General features: G+C 40.1%; 1 protein-coding gene across 1 annotated transcript in view; it reads right to left on the bottom strand.

Moving 5' to 3' along the window:
- IFT57 (intraflagellar transport 57) overlaps nucleotides 1-11,923 on the bottom strand; it is a 67,001-nt gene extending 55,078 nt beyond the window's left edge. Inside the window, exons 1-4 of the mRNA XM_006759564.2 lie at nucleotides 11,453-11,923; nucleotides 8,748-8,910; nucleotides 7,770-7,888; nucleotides 2,907-2,997 (exon numbers count right to left, since the gene is read on the bottom strand). Coding sequence (XP_006759627.1) covers nucleotides 2,907-2,997; nucleotides 7,770-7,888; nucleotides 8,748-8,910; nucleotides 11,453-11,664 — 585 coding nt within the window. The 5' untranslated portion in view covers nucleotides 11,665-11,923. The remainder of the gene's footprint in view (nucleotides 1-2,906; nucleotides 2,998-7,769; nucleotides 7,889-8,747; nucleotides 8,911-11,452) is intronic.
- Nucleotides 11,924-16,802: the final 4,879 nt, after the last annotated feature.

The following is a 16,802-nucleotide window of genomic DNA, read 5'->3' on the forward strand; positions in this document are numbered from 1 at the left end:
GCTGAAAGTAGGTTTCTGGCCTTTGCTTACAATGTTGTGATCCTGCTGGCTGAAACCTGGAACTAAAGCAGGTTTCTGGGGGTTTGTTTAGCTTCTATATTTGTTACATAGTTGCTTAGAGTTGCAGCTCAGAGGCCGGCAGCGGCAGACGGGGAACGTTGGAGCATCCTCCATCGGAAGTAAGCAAGCCTCATGTTCGCTTCAAGTTGCCTGGCTGCCGGCCGCCATCTTGGCTGGCAGTTAATTTGCATATCTCTCTGATTAGCCAATGGGAAGGGTAGCGGACGTACGGCTAATTACCATGTTTCTCTTTTATTAGATAGGATAGATACAATAATACAGTAGGCCCTCGGGTTACCGCAGACATCTGTTCCTACCGTAACGTGATTTTCACCATAAGTTGGAACCCACCTACATAAGCACCTACATCACTCACATGGAGCACATACATAGCAGTAATGAAGTGAAACAGTAAAAAAAATTTTAAAGGAAAGATAACAATTCCTGACCTTTACTTGTGGTAAATTAATAAATAAATGGGAGATGGTGATGTAACCACAAAACTACGTACATCAAGTCTGAGGTAACCTGAGGACTCTGTATACTAGTTTCAGTTGTACAACATAGTGATTCAACATTTACATACCTCAGGAAGAGATCACCATAGTAAGTCTAGGAATCATCTGTCACTATACATAGTTATGATATTATTAACTATACTAGAGACTGGTGCACAAAAATTCATGCACTCAGCGGGGGAGGGGTCTCTCAGCCCAGCCTACACTCTCTCTCAGTCCAGGGGCCCTTGGGGGATATCCACCTGCCAGCTTAGGCCTACTCCCCGGGGGATGCCTAAGCTGGCAGTCAGACATCCCTCTGGCAGCCCAGGAGCCCTCAGGAAATGTCCAAAGGCTAAAATTTTAGCCATTAGTCAGACATCCTTAGCACTGCCGTGGAGGCTGAAGACAATCCCACCACCGCTGCTGCGCTGGCCAGGAATGAGCCAGCTTCTGGTTAAGCGGTGCTACTCCTGTGGAATCACACTGACCACCAGGGGGCAGCTCCTGCATTGAGTATCTGCCCCTGGTGGTCAATGCGAACCATAGCGACTAGTCATTCCCAGTCGTTCCGCTGTTAGGGTCAATTTGCATATTACCGTTTTATTATATAGGATTCCCTATGCCAGTGATGGCAAACCTTTTGAGCTCGGTGTGTCAGCATTTTGAAAAACCCTAACTTAACTCTGGTGCCTGTCACATATAGACATTCTTTGATACTTGCAACCATAGTAAAACAAAGACATATTTTTGATATTTATTTTATATATTTAAATGCCATTTAACAAAGAAAAATCAACCAAAAAAATGAGTTTGCGTGTCACCTCTGACATGCGTGTCATAGGTGCGCCATCACTGCCCTATGCTGTATAATACATCCTTATAACTTATTTTATAACTGGAAGTTTACACTTCTTCACAAGTGTTAAAATTTTAGCCTGACCAGTGTGCTTAGCGGTTGAGCTTCAACCTATGAACTAGGAGGTCATTGTTTGATTTCCAGTGGGGCATGCAGGAGGCAGCTGACCAATGATTCTCTCTCATCATTGATGTTTTTTTCTCTCTCTCCCTCTCCCTTCCTCTCTGAAATCCATAAAAATATACATTTAAAAATTTTTTCATGGAGACATTATATTCTACTATTTAGATATAACCTAAGATCTTTAATGTTTATTTCCGGCACTTGATAAAACAATGCAGTAACTAATATCTTTGTATCATAAACTAGCTAAATAAATTACTTTAACTTTAAATATAAAATATACTTCTTATATATTAACTAGAGGCCCGGTGCATGAATTTGTGGACAGGTGGGGTCCCTCGGCCTCATCAGCAATTGGGGTTGATTGGGGCTGCAGGAGGCTGGCCAGGAGGAGGGGCCGTGGGAGGTTGGCCAGTGGCCCCCACCGGAGTCATCAGGCCAGCTAGCGGTGGGGAGGGGGACCACGGGAGGTTGGCTGTAGTAGTGCACTGACCACCAGGGAGCAGCTCCTGTGAGGAGGGGGACCACGGGAGGTTGGCTGTAGGAGTGCACTGACCACCAGGGAGCAGCTCCTGTGTTGAGCATCTGCGCCCTGGTGTCCAGTGCGCATCACAGCGACCAGTCGATCAGTCGTCAGTCACGTAGGCTTTTACATATATATAGATTTGTACAATCACCTGGAAAATTCAACTGGTTTATGAGAATAAAATACACTGGCATTTTAATTTTATATCTTATCTATACTTCCTAAAAACCAAGGTTAATCTAACTCTGATTTTAAGAGCCCTTTGCTTCTATCATTTTATTAGTCTAGTCTGTTGTAAACACTTGATCATTTAGTTTCACACTATGGATAGAATATTGACTAGGAAAAAGCCCAGATGCTGCCAACAATTTAAATAATGTTGGTATTTATTATGAGTATTTTTTAAATTTCCTGCATTTAAAATTTTAAAGTTTTAATATTAGTATTTATCCTTATTTTAGAAGCATAATGACGTTTCTGAGAAATGAATGGTGTTCTTATGAAGAATGTATTAATCTTAAATTCTATTGTTCTGTTTTAAATTATTATTTATGACCTATTTAAGATCATGAATACTTGTTAACAGTGTTTACTAGGAGTCTACTATTTATTTCCTGTCTATAATTTAGGAACCTCTGTTAAAATCCAGATCTCAGTCAGTAGAGAACATGAGCAATAATTTAACCAAAGGTCTAAACAATTGAACACGGTACTGTATAAGCTTCTTGTCTCTCGAAAAATGAAATAAAATATATGTCAGAAAATGGAAGCCTGGGAGAATTAAAAGAAGAAAAAAGAATTCAAAGGTGAAAATGAACAATAAGTTCAGTAACACTCATACCACAAATTCTTCATCCATTTTATTTAATGTTAATTCTGCATCATCTTCTGGAACAGTTTCTTCTTCTAATTCTTCCACTGGGTATGTTGGTCTAAAATAATAAAGCTAATATGAGTTGAGAATTGAAAACAAACATTCTAGAAGGACAAAAAGGTATATACAATGGGAATATTAAGGATCTCCTCTACAACAGATTTTGTCCATTTCCACCCCACTTACAAAATCACTGTTAAATGATTCATGTATTCTTCCTGAAACTTTCTATGTAAAGATGCACAATACTTATCTCCAAATTTAAAGAATAAATTTACACAAATAGGCTAATACCATGCATATTGTTACCCAATGTACTTTCTTCATTTACTAATATACCAAATTTAAGTACCTATACATACATCTCTCCGTCTCTATTATCTGCATGTATTCCACTTAACAGCAGTACCATAATATTAACTCAACTAACAACCTATGGCTGAACATTAGGGTTGTTTCCAGTTTTCTAACTAGACAATATTACTAAGGTCATCATTGTATATTTTTCATTGTCTATATCATTAGGATAAATTGTACACGTAGAATGGCTGGATCAACAACTTTGTACATTTTATTGTTTTGATAAATATTGCCAAAATCTATTGCTATAATGTTGCACTTCCAACAACAGTGACTCCATTTCCATATGTTCACCAATGTGGTAAACAAACTTTAATATCTGCCAATCATTTAAGTGAAAATATCTCATTCTTATTTTAATTGTATTTTTTTACATTGAAGTGGTTGAATACTTTTTAATGTTTTAATTGATTATCTGTGTTTCTTTTTCAGGGAAAGGCCTATTTATGTCCTTTGACCTGTTATATTTGAAGAAAATTAATGCATAGCCTAAACTGTATTAAAAATATTTTCCTAGTTTGTTATATACTAGGAAAAACTCGTGCACTCGGGGGAGTGGGGGAGAAGGAGTCCCTCAGCCCAGCCTGCACCCTCTCGCAGGCCGGGACCCCTTGGGGGGTTGTCCACCTTCCCGCTTAGGCCCACTCCCTGGGGGATCGAGCCTAAGCTGACAGTCAGACATCCCCCTGGCAGCCTGGGAGCCCTCAGGGGATATCCAACTGCAGCTTAGACCCGAGAGGAGCGGGCCTAAACCACAGACATCCTTAGCACTGTGGAGGAGGCAGGCGAGGCTCCTACCACCGCCACTGAGCTCGCAGCCATCAGCCCAGCTTGTGGTTGAACAGAGCTCCCGCTGTGGGAGCGCACTGACCATTAAGTGGCAGCTCCTGTGTTGAGCATCTGCCTCCTGGTGGTCAGTGTACATCATAGCGACTGGCCGTTTCCAGTTGTTCCTCCGTTAGGGTCAATTTGCATATTACACTTTTATTATCCTACTAGAGGCCCAGTGCATGAAATTCGTGCGGGGCGGGGGGGAGGTAGGAGATGGGGGGATACCTCAGCCTGGCCTACACCCTCTCTAATCTGGGACATCCCTCTTGAAATCCGCTGGCTGCTGGCTTCTAACCACTCGCTTGACTGCCTAATCGCCCCTAACTGCCTCTGCCTTGGCCCCTGCCACTGTGGCTTTGTCCGGAAGGACATCTAGAAGAATTCTGGTCTAATTAGCATATTACCCTTTTATTAGTATAGGTATAATAAAGAGGTAATATGCAAATTAACCCTCATACCCTCAAAAGATGGCTGCCTAGCACCAGGCCGGCAGGGGGATTAGGGAGGGACGACCAAACGACTAAACAAGCAGTCTGCATGGGGCGACCAGGTCAGCAGGGAGATTAGTGAGGGACAACCAAACAACTGAACAGCAGGCTGCATGGGGCGACCAGGCCGGCAGGGGGGTTAGGGAGGGATGACCAAACGACTGAACAGCAGGCTGTGTGGGCCGACCAGGCCAGGAGGGAAGGCAGTTGGGGGTGACCAGGCCAGTGGGGGGTGGGCAATCAGGCCGGCATGCAGAGGAAGTGAGAGGCAATTAAGCCAGCAGGGGGGTGCGGCAGTTAGGCAGGCAGGCCGTGGCAGGGCTGCAGTTGGGAGCAATTAGGCGGGCAGGGGGCCAGTGAGGGGCGACTAGGGTGGCAGGGGGGCAGTTGGGGGCAACCTGGTTGGCAGTGGGGGGCAATTAGGGGCGACCAGGCCAGCAGGCAGGTGAGCAATTAGTAGCCAGTGGTCCAGGATTGTGAGAAGGATGTCCAACTGCCGGGTTAAACAGGCAGTCGGATATCCCCCAAGGGGTCTCGAATTGGAGAGGGCGCAGGCTGGGCTGAGGGGAATTCCCCCAGTGCACAAATTTCGTGCACTGGGCCTCTAGTATAGGATAATCATGGCTATTTACAACTGTTACAATTCTTATTACATTGACTTTGCAACCTTTTTGTGCATGGATTCTAGCTTTAAAATCACACAACACATGCCACAACCCTTTGGTCTTTTAGTAGTACCATTTATAGTTTCATTTTTCATATTTACATCTTTGATCGATCTGAAATTTATTTCTGTAGAATAAGAAGAGCTCCACCTTTATTCTTTTTTTTTTTAAATATAGAGGGAGAGGGAGAGAGAGAAACATCAATGATGAGGGAGACTCGTTGATCGGCTGCTTCCCACTCACCTGCAACTGGGGACTGAGCCCACAACCTGGGATGTGCCCTTGACTGGAATTGAACCTGGGACACTTCAGTCTGTAGACCAACACTCTATCCACTGAGCCAAACCAGCTAGGGCTCCAGCTTTATTCTTATTTCCAAAATCAAATCAGTAGTCCTAACATTAAGTATTGGACAATTATTTCTCCATCAAGATTAACAATACGTATTCCCATATTAAAAATACTGGAAACTTATTTTAAAATAAGTTCATATCTGAACAGGTTAACAAAATATAAAAATCAACATTAAATATTAAGAAACTACTGAAAACCAAATCAATCTTCTAAAAAAATTAATTTCCTATTTTTTTATAGAAAACTCATAAGCAATATTCTTGTAGGATTTATTTTGGTATATTTAGATACATAAAATAATCATCTGTAAATATGTAACTTCTACATAATTTACATATTACATAGCTGATATATTCTCTACTTCCTATTTTCAATATTTCCATATATATCTATATCTATATCCAAATACAGATATAGATATAGATATAGATATATTCCAAATCACAATACATGGCCATGAATAAGATATGTCCAAAAGCAAAGGAAGTATAAAATTAAACTGTGGATGAGAAATCAATAGCTTCTGTTGAATTTAGAATACACTGGGCAATAGATTTAATAATTTTTTAAAATGTTAAATGCAGCAAGACAACTTACAACTTCTTGGATTCTAATAAAGAAGTAATGTGTCCTGGCTAGGTGCTCAGTTGGTTGGAGCATCATCCTGTATACCAAAAGGTTGCACATTTGATTTCCAGTCAGGGCATATACCTAGGTTGTAGGTCCGATCCCCAGTTGGGGCACATAAGAGAGGTAACCAATTGACGTTTCTCTTTCACATCAATGTTTCTCTCTCTATCTCTCCCTCCCTTCCTCTCTCTCTAAAAATCAATGAAAACATATCCTTGCATGAGAATACAAAAAAAGTAATGTGGATCATGTAGTCATTCTTTATGTTGTACCATGTGGTAATGTTTGGGCTGAGAATTGAAACAGCCATTTTTAGTTAAAAAATAAATGAATATCAGTAATTCCATATACTTCAACCAGATGATAAACCAAGTCGAGTAAGTTTTTAAAAGTATCTATTAATGAGAATAGATTATCTACCTGAAAGAATGTAATTGAATACACATTAAACTGTTAACAGGAAACAAAATATACACCTTTCTGCAGAAGTTAATTCTAATCAAAATCACTGTTTGCTCATGTTTTACCTGAATAATGCCTTCCACAATTTCTACCTGTGAATAATCTCAATCTTCATCAGAATAAATTTATATTTACTAGTTATAACCATATAAATTGACAGTTTCAGAATATTTTATTTTTTCATCCATTTATTGAGCATTTATAATATACCAAGCACTATGCTACCAGCCATAGAGTACACATGAATACTATCTGATAACTACAATAATAGATATATAAACAAAACACTCTCAGGTCAGAGAAAGAAGCAATGAACAATATCTAAGAAGAGTATCAGCTGGCTTCTTCAGTATTATTCTTGCCTAGTAACTTTAAGCTAAGGTAAAAAAATCCCATTTAAAGTACTATATTGATTTCCATTTTTTTTCTTAAATCTGCAGCTATCAGTTATCTGTATACATATACCATGTTTGGTTATAGAAATAAATATATGCAAATGACTTCTAAAAAATTTCCTAAATTGTCCTAGTTGGGAGGTTCAGCTAGTTAGAGTGCCATCCCATACACCAGAAGGTTGCAGGTTTGATTCCTGGCCAAAGCACATACCTAGGTTGGGGGTTCGATCCCCAATCAGGGCTAGTACGGGATGTTTCCCTCTCACATGGATGTTTTTTTCTCTCTCCCTCCCTCCCTCCCTCTCTCTCTCTTTCTCTCAAATCAATAAAAAAAAAACATATCCTTGGGTGGGGATTAAAAAAAAAACCACATAAATTGACAAAGATAGACAGTTAACAGTTAAACCTTTAATAATTACACTGTATATTTGAACAGGGGAGGGATGCAATAATATCAGAATTGGCTTTGAAGACACCAGATATTCCAATTTTTGTCTATACTGATTTTTCTAATCACCCGTGGCATTTTCAGTTTAGAATTGTTTAGAGGAAATACTTCTTACCTGTTCTATTAAATAACTATATACCCTTATTGGAAAAAGCTATACACATAAAACTATGATTGCCAGGTTGGTTAATATTTACCTTTTCCAGGTGAAACCAATGTATTTTAATGCTTCTTCAGCTAAACAGTCAAGAACATAGCATACATGCTCTCCATAACCTGACTTTAATTTTGAAGGAGGAAAATCTGCAGATCTCCCCTGAAATACAAAAGATAAACAGGATATTACTTGTTATTTATATCCCAAATGTCAAAATATTTTAAGCAAAGTATTACTGAATAAATTAATCATTTCTCTATTTTACAAATATGATTAAAAATAACTGTAATTACATTGTTTCTTAAAAATCCATCTCTATAGCCATTCGTGCATAAAACACTAAAGAAAAATGAAGACTTTTTATTGTCAAAGTATCAAGTTAAAAGGCACCAAGACCTCATCATGGCAGAACAAACAATTGATATGGTTAGGGTAAAAACCAGTACAACTACTAGCTTGGTATCATATCATCAAACAACCATATACAGGACAGAGTGATTCACTTATCAAAAACACATAACATGTTTGACAAAAATTCTTATTGCCTATCCCCAGAAAAAATTAGAAGTGAAGAGTACCCAAGAAAAGTCAGAAATGGAAAGTACAACTGATATCATGGTCTATTAAATCAAAGTTCTCTTTCAACAGACTGTTTCAGCTTCCTAGTTGTGGTTTTTAAAATCATTTTTAAGGAGAATTAAGTATCCACAAATTTATCTCTGTGACATATCAAGATTAAGAAAAATACTATTACTTTGGGCTATAAAGGGTACACGCTAAGCATTTTTAGAAGTGGCATTGTTATAATATCAACTATTCTTAGGTCTTACCTGAAAATAAATCCAGATGTAATGTTATATGTATGGATTTATGTATGCATATAAATGTGTGTGTAGAGATAGACAGATAGTTTTTCACAGAGAGTTCATCTAAAAGGCTAGCATTTATGTTGTTGAATTATCAATATTAAAATCGTAACTTGAGAACATGCAGAAAGAAGAGAGTTGTTTACACTTACAAAGGATCGAAGCTCAGATAATATGTTAGATATTGTTGCATTAGGGTCATCATATTCCTGAGGCTGTTCAAAGTGGCGTCCTGCTTTGTTAATCAACCAAGCAGCAAGAGTACAAAACATGTAGAACTGTTCGCCAGGGTTGGTAGGCAGTGCAAAATAATGTCTGTTCAAAACAAGAGGGGAGGGTGGAATATGAAATGTTGCAAAATCTATCTATACACACACATCTAAATAGTGGAGTACAAAATTGCCAAAAGACTTTTTTTCTTTTTCAAATGGCTTTAAAATCAAAAGACACTCGAAGTTTCTAGGAATCCACAGTACTCACATTAAAGTTTTTAATCAACAGGATTAGGACAATAACTACTGTCCAAAAAAATATTGGATCAAAAACCGTACACCAGAAAATGCAGGGCATGTTCTAAAACACAGCATATAGAACGTTTGCCAAAATAATTTATGTCAGGAATAATTAATGAGAGTACTTACTGAAAATGGTAATTTGAAATTAAGAGAATCTCAGAATTTTAAAACAACTTAATGATTATTCACTATGCATTTTTACATTTTTTACAATGTCACTGGTAACTTTACTTACTGTTTCTACTCTATCAGCTCCATTCAACAGTTTTTCTCATCCTGGCTGCATATTTGAGTCATCCAAGAAACTCCTCAAACTGTTGCTACCTGACCAAAGAGTTCTTTTCTCATGAAGTAAATCAGGACTTCTGGGAGTGAAGCCCCAATATTGGTATACTTCAAAACCTTCCTAGATAGATCTAGATATAGCCAGGATTAAGAACCACTGAATATCACAGTCCCAATCTAAGAAACATCTGTTGACTTTTGCCACATCATCTAGCCAACTAAAAACAGTACTATGAGGATCAATATGATTTATATCTAAACATGTTAGAAATAAAATTTGCTAGCAAAAATATTCAATTCAGTTTAATTAAAGGCCTTATTTTGCTTTTTTATGTGCAGCTGTTATTATTATGTTTCTAATTGTATTTATAGCTATCTTTCATAAGAATCAGAAGTCTACTTCATGTTTCCCAATTTTTTTCCTGCAGGATAAGTATAAATGTTCTGGAAGATAGCAGAAAGTCGCAAAGAAATAAAGGTCATAAAATCTGTGCAGGTAACCCCATGAAGTCCTGGCAGGTACATTTGCAATCCTTTTGAAGCACCTACTGGTAACAACTCATCTTTTTCTTATTGACTGATAATTCCAGAAAAGAGGAATGGATTCTGACACATTCTGTTGACCTATGGCAGTGGTTCTTAAACTTCAGCACGCTCAGAATCACTTGGAAGACTTGTCAAAACACAGACTTGTAGGTGCCACCCCCAGAATTTCTGATATAGGAGACCCCAGAAGGGGCCTGTGGGATTGCATTTCTAATTCCCAGGTGCTGCTGCTGCCCTTAGGACCACATGTTGAGAATCATTAAGCCAAGATATCTCCATGCAAATCCATGATTCAAAGTACCACAGGGCACTCCTGAAGAAATAGCAGAGGTTTTATCAATAAGAACCTTAAGGCCATCTTCTTTTAGTTTAAAAAATATACTAGAGAAAATATGCATTTTTTAGCATAAAACGTTGATAGTATATATTATCCTGATCAATTCATTTACGTAATAACTCCCAATTCTACAATTTCCACCATGGATCAAACAATACTACCTCTCCCTCTAACGTTTCTTCTATTATGGACAGACTTGGCAATACGGGCGGTTTACCTAAAGCCTGCTCATCTTATAATTCAAGTTATTGCAAGAAAGCAGGGAATGAGATCAAAACTGTTAAGGGAAACTATGTGACCCTACCTATGGCCCTTAAGAGAAAGTACTACAGATTTTTAACCTAAATTGTCTATTATACAATAAACAAATGTAAGCATGTGTTAATGTGAAGGAAAAGCTATAACACTTATTTATACGTCAATCGCTAAGCTACATCGATGGGAGGACAAAGTGCTAGTTGCCCATTATCCTCAGCAACCAAGGGCACTGGCTTCAGCATCTGATGAACTTTTCCCCACCAGAACGACAGAACTTTAGGTTCTACGACAAAGAGACAATTCCAGCCGTTGCCATTTCATTTGTCTTTCCAGTTCTCAGTTTCTGAGAGTGTTGTTATTGCAAAGGCAGCGGTCCTTTCGACCACAACAACTAGTTAACAAGTTCACAAAACTGCATATAAAGTGCTCAGCAAGGTCCTGGGTACCCATGGTTACTGGCCGTAGGGGCAGGTTCTTCCAGAGGAAAACAAAAATGTAGATCTAAGACGATAACGGCCTTCATCTTTGGGAATGAGATTACGGGTGATTTTGGTATTTTTCTACAAATTTACTTGTGTTTTTCTGAGTTCTCTACAATGTATTTTATTAATTTTATAACCAGAAAAAAAAAAAGTTTGTTATTTTGTGGAGTCGCGTTTGTGCTTTAAAGACCAGGCAAGCTGTCTCCCAATCCTTTCTACTGTTTCAAAACTTTATTCTTTCTACTAAAAAGCAAGTCAAAACTCCGTGAGTTCCACGGCGGCCCTCCGTCGCCAAGTTTGGGGTGAAGTGCCCCTTCCAGGAAAGGAAGATGGAGGCAAGTGCTTGCTAACCCGTGCTAGGCGCTCCCCAAAAGGCCGGAGGAGGGAGGCATCTTCCCAGGCGGCACCCAGGTGCCAGGGACGAGGGCACCCACCTGCAAGGGGGCTTCAGGTTATTCTTCCGGAGGAGTTCCTCCTCATAGCGGAGCAACTTCAGCTTCTCCACCAGGTCCTCCATCACCACGAACATGTGGTAGGCCGCGCCGGGCCCCCGCTCCACGACCGCCTCCCCAGCCCCGACGCCATGGGACCGAGACACCGCATCCTCTAAACCCGACGGCGTGACCACTGCCGCGGCGGCCGCCATCGCACCAACAGACAGAAGGAGCCCAGCGTGGGCTCCAGCACACAGATTTCCGCGGCCTGCGCTGCCGCCGCCAATACTGCCGCGACCGGTTACTAGGCGACCGACAAGCAACCCGTCCCCCGGGAAACTAGACTCCGCCTCCTTCCCGCCCAGATCGCTTCTAAATGTTCTCCAACCAGAGCGGGCTTTCTGGATTACGTCACGCAAGGCCCGCCCCTTCCCCGGCCTCGGCGGAGGAAGTGGCTCAGAGGCAGCCCCGCCCCTCGTGGGGGCGTGGCGTCCAGCGACCCAGGTTGTGTCTCGCCTCCTCCTGCTGCTGCTGGAAAGCGGAGGAGGGTCGGTCCCGCCGGCCCTTGGTCGGCTTGGGGCCGGTTAGACCTGGTGGTTACCAAGGGCAGCTGAGCGGGCGTCTGAGCTCACTGGTAGCAGCTTAAAAGATTAAAGAACCAGGAAGACTAGCAGTATTGGAGGCTGTGCTAGCCCAGTTTTCTTTTATATGTTTCTTCTCAACGTTGAAAGTGTTCAGTTGTAAAGATAGTCGATACCCTGATGCACCCCTTTACCACACAGCAACTTTCCAAAGGAGGGTCTTTCTTTTTTCCCCTTAAATTTCGTCTTTCATTAGGGAATGCCGTGTTTGATTTCACAGTGTATTACAGGACTAGACGTATTACCATCCCCGACTAGTATTACTCCAGGGCTAGGAAAGGGGTTGTTGGTTGGGAGGCGGTGGGGGGAAAGAATGGCACAGGATGAGCAAAAAAAGGAGCCATTCGGAAGGATTTGTTCTACCTCAGAAACAAGAATTCTAAACTCACATCCTTCTGCTCCTAACCGGTTTCAAGCCCATTACAAGGCAGTATAACGTTTTGGCGTTCCTGTTAAAATAGAGGGGATAATCTTGAAAGGAATGTATTTCCCTGCGCTATAGCTCTAAATGTGGCTAAAGACAGTATTATTACTGTACTTGGCAGCTATTAACCTAGAAAATACAAGATAGGGGACAAATCTCACCACACTTTTACAGTTCTCAAAGAAATCCTGTGTATCAAGAAATTTTCCTAACAGCTATATAAAAGACGAGGTAAGTAGTAGATGCTTGGAGGTTTCCTGGGAGAAGAAAACTTACGGCAAGAAGTTGAGCATGTGTTTGTGTTTATAATGTGGTTTTTGAAGGATCTCTGATCTCCTATATCTGCTACTAGGGAATATAGAAGAGTCACAGTTTTGGACGTAGCCGAAGTTTGAAATGTATCTGTAATATCTCTTGGGTTCTGTTAGAAAAAATGGACAGATGAGCACTTTTCATTTTAATATCAGACTCTGTCTAGACCAGTGGTTCTCAACCTTGGCCGCACATTAGAATCACCTGGGAATCTTTTTAAAATCCTGATTTCTGGGCCGTGGAAGTTCTGTTTCATTGTTACTAATTTTGTGGCCCCACCCCATAACAATGAAACAGAATTTCCGGAGGATGAGGCTCAGAAATCAGGATTTTAAAAGATTCCCAGGTGATTCTAATGTGCAGCCAAGGTTGAGAACCACTGCTCTAGACCTACCTTGTTTCTGATACTAATGAAGGTATCAAAGTGAAAAATCAGAAAGGCAAATACCTTTCTATTTATGAAAGGAAATACATAAAATAACTACTTTGTGTAGAAAACAACCCAAAGGGGAAAGCCATTGAGAATTTTTAAATAAATGACATTGTTTATTTGCTTACTACAAGTCATTAACCAGCTGCTTTTAACACTAGATTGCCCAAGGAAGTCATTTTGACTGCTTTTTAATTTCAATTAGAAAAATAATGAGGTATATAATGACAGAATTTCTTAGAATTTTGTGACTTTTTATACAACATATAAATGCGTTTATTAATAATTGTAGTTACTTCCCCCTCCTTCATTTCCGGTATATATATATGTGTTATACCTAGATTGCCCGAAAGCAGTCATTTTGACTGCTTGGGGAAATTTTTTAAAAAGTGCACAGAAGAAGGGCGCTGAATTTTGAGGAACGATTGGACAACAACATTACCGGAAATACATGCATTTATTGGGATTTTATATGCTCGTAGAGCCTATGAGGCAAAAAATTTAAAACTCAGTTATTTATGGTCAGCAAAGTAGGATCCCGAATTTTTTAGAAAAACTATGGCCAGAGAAAAGTTCAAGCAAATCTTACGATTTGAATGGTTTTCCTTATTTGGGAAAAGATGAACAACAACCATCGTCAATGTTTCTCAGTGAACACGTTGTTCTGAAACTTGTGGAGCCATATACAGGCTGTGGAAGAAATGTCACGACCGATAACTTTTTCACTAACATGTCACTCGCGACAAAATAATCAAATGACTCTTATTAATTGAATTGAGTAAATTTCTTATATGACCAGTTCGGCTCTGTATTGAAATAACAGTTTTCATTTTTTTTCGATTACCGCACATGATAACATACAAGTACATGATAAATTGTTGATACTTGATAAGTTGCAGTTGCTCAATAAGCTAAACTAGTACTTGTTATTCGAATCTTTATGCAGTGATACTTGTTCTAATTAGTTGTTTATTTTATTTCTTTTGTGCCCTAAATTCATGAAAGAAATGTCAAATAACTTGTTATATAACTGTAAGTAATATAAAAAATATTAAAAATTAATTTTAAACAAATTTCTTTACACATTAGTTATTCTTTCACAATGCAGTCATTTTGATGGCTTTTGGGCAATATAGGTATATACTAAATTTCAGTCTTTCTAGTGTTAATAAAGATGAGTGGGAAAATTGGATTTGACTGCGCTCCCTTGCCGAATTGGTCTTTTTCTTTGCCTCCTTAGAACGACGTTTCTTCCCCATACATCCCCACTCCAACCACCACATTGTGGCATGCCTGTATGACTTTCAGAGTACAAGATGATGTACAACTTTTTAGGATTGAAAAAGATTTTAAGTTCTAAATCATGCTTTAAAATGACTCTCAAAAAGGTGTTGGACTTGACAGGTTAATTGGTTATACACAGGGAGATGCTGCCTACATAAGACGTTCTGACATTTCAGAAATTATATAAAGTACTCAGGATGAAATAGTCAAGCATTGTCTATTGGCTGAGAGGAATCCTCCAACAACATGTACTTTGTCTTGGGGGGTGGGGAAAGGGACAGCTCTCCCACAGCCTAGCCATTCCATTCCCAGGTACACTAGTGATGTAACGTGTCTTGAAAGCAGTATGAAGAACTATTTCCCCCCTTAATTGCTGTAAAGAAGAAAAAGACTAAAATATAAAGTGTCCTCCAGTAGCTGCGGCACAGAAATAATGAAGGAAAAGCCAACTGTTCAGCACTGCATTTCCCACAGAAAGAACACTGAAATGTCATTTCATTTTTATAAGGCCCCAGGAATTACTTTTGCTAAATCTTTGTTCATAAGTCCATAATCGTTAATACTTTAAGAGGTCTTTTCAGTGATGGAAGTAGTTTTCTTCACATGTGTAAGAATGCACACCCAAATTCTCTTCCATCTGTCTCAGCCTCTTGGAAGCTTTAGGGTACATTTTGTTAGTATTTTTGCAGGATGAGCTCATACGTTGACTAAGGACAGTGGTTCTCAACCTTCCTAATACCGCAACCCTTTAACACAGTTCCTCATGTTGTGGTGACCCCCAACTATAAAATTATTTTCATTGCTACTTCATAACTGTAATGTTGCTACTTTATGAATCATAATGTAAATATTTGATGTGCAGGATGTATTTTCATTGTTACAAATTGAACATAATTAAAGCATAGTGATTAATCACAAAAACAATATGTAATTATATATGTGTTTTCCGATGGTCTTAGGAGACCCCTGTGAAAGGGTCGTTCGACCCCCAAAGGGGTCGCGACCCACAGGTTGAGAACCACTGACTGAGGAGGTAAGAGCTTGAAGAGAATGGAATGTTGAGACATGTTCACGCTTCTTTTCAAGAATCTTGAGAGAGCTTTACCCCTTCATCTGTGTGTTGACCACAATTATAGCCTGGCTTCTGATTTTGATTTTGACCTCTTGCAAATTGTCTGTGAAATAATTGGAAGTAATTTTTAAGGCCCTTATGATCTTTCTGTGATTGGGCCAATCTCTGAAAGCTGAACAGCATCCCAACGAAAGGTGATTGAAGTTAAAGGGCTTTCCCTGATTGATGCTGAGCAAGGCTGAGGAGGAAAAGGAAGCAGGTTCAAAGATGGAGAACAGCTTCCCAGTTGCATCTCCAAATATAAGAACAAGTCCTCCGAGAAGACTGGGCAGGCTTAACGAGCAAAGCTGCTTTTTGTTATAAATGACTTAGTACCATTCAGTTGGTATGTTAAAAACTTAGGAAACCACTAATTGAATAAAACTTCCTTAACCTAATAAAAAGTATTTGCCAAAAATATAGAAAGAAAAAAGGCATATTTAAATGTGAAGCATAGAAGCAATGCCTTGTAAAGCCACAAACAAGACAAAGGCATGCACTCTTTGAAATGGAACTAGACATCAGAGCCAGTACACTGAGACAAAAATTTATAGTAAGTATTGCAGAGAAAATTATCATATGTGATAAGATTAAAAATCCAAGGGAGAACCAAGATGGCGGCATAGGTTAACGCCGGAGTTTGCTGCCTCGAACAACCACTTCAAAAGTGAAACTAAAAGACGGAACGGACATCACCCAGACCCACAGGAACGCTGGCTGAGTGGAAGTCCTACAACTAGGAGGAAAGAGTAACGCATACGGACACTCAGAGGAGGCGCAGTGCTGAAGTCAAATTCTGAGGTGCGGAGTGCGCGGAGCGGGCTGGCGGCGGAGGGCGCAGTTGGCGTTTTCAATCGGGAGGGAGTCGCAGACTCTGAGCTCCAGATCCGGGCGAGTCTTTAGGGGCACAGACTCAAACGGGAGAAGCGGGACTGTCTGGTTTCGGTCGGAACTCGAAGGCAGCTTTCTCTCCGAGGTTTGCAGCGGTTGCTGGGACTCAGAGAGGCAGAGCCCCCGGGACAGGACTGAGAGCGGCCATAACTGCTCTCCCTCTCCGGCCTGCCCTGTTGATCCCGTGGGACCCGCCCCGCCCAGGCCCGGCACAGAGGCTTTTGCCCGATAGCCTCAGGCAAAGGCTAGATTAGCAA

The sequence above is a fragment of the Myotis davidii genome, unplaced genomic scaffold (genome assembly GCF_000327345.1).
Source record: "Myotis davidii unplaced genomic scaffold, ASM32734v1 scaffold16, whole genome shotgun sequence".
Classification (NCBI taxonomy): domain Eukaryota; kingdom Metazoa; phylum Chordata; class Mammalia; order Chiroptera; family Vespertilionidae; genus Myotis; species Myotis davidii.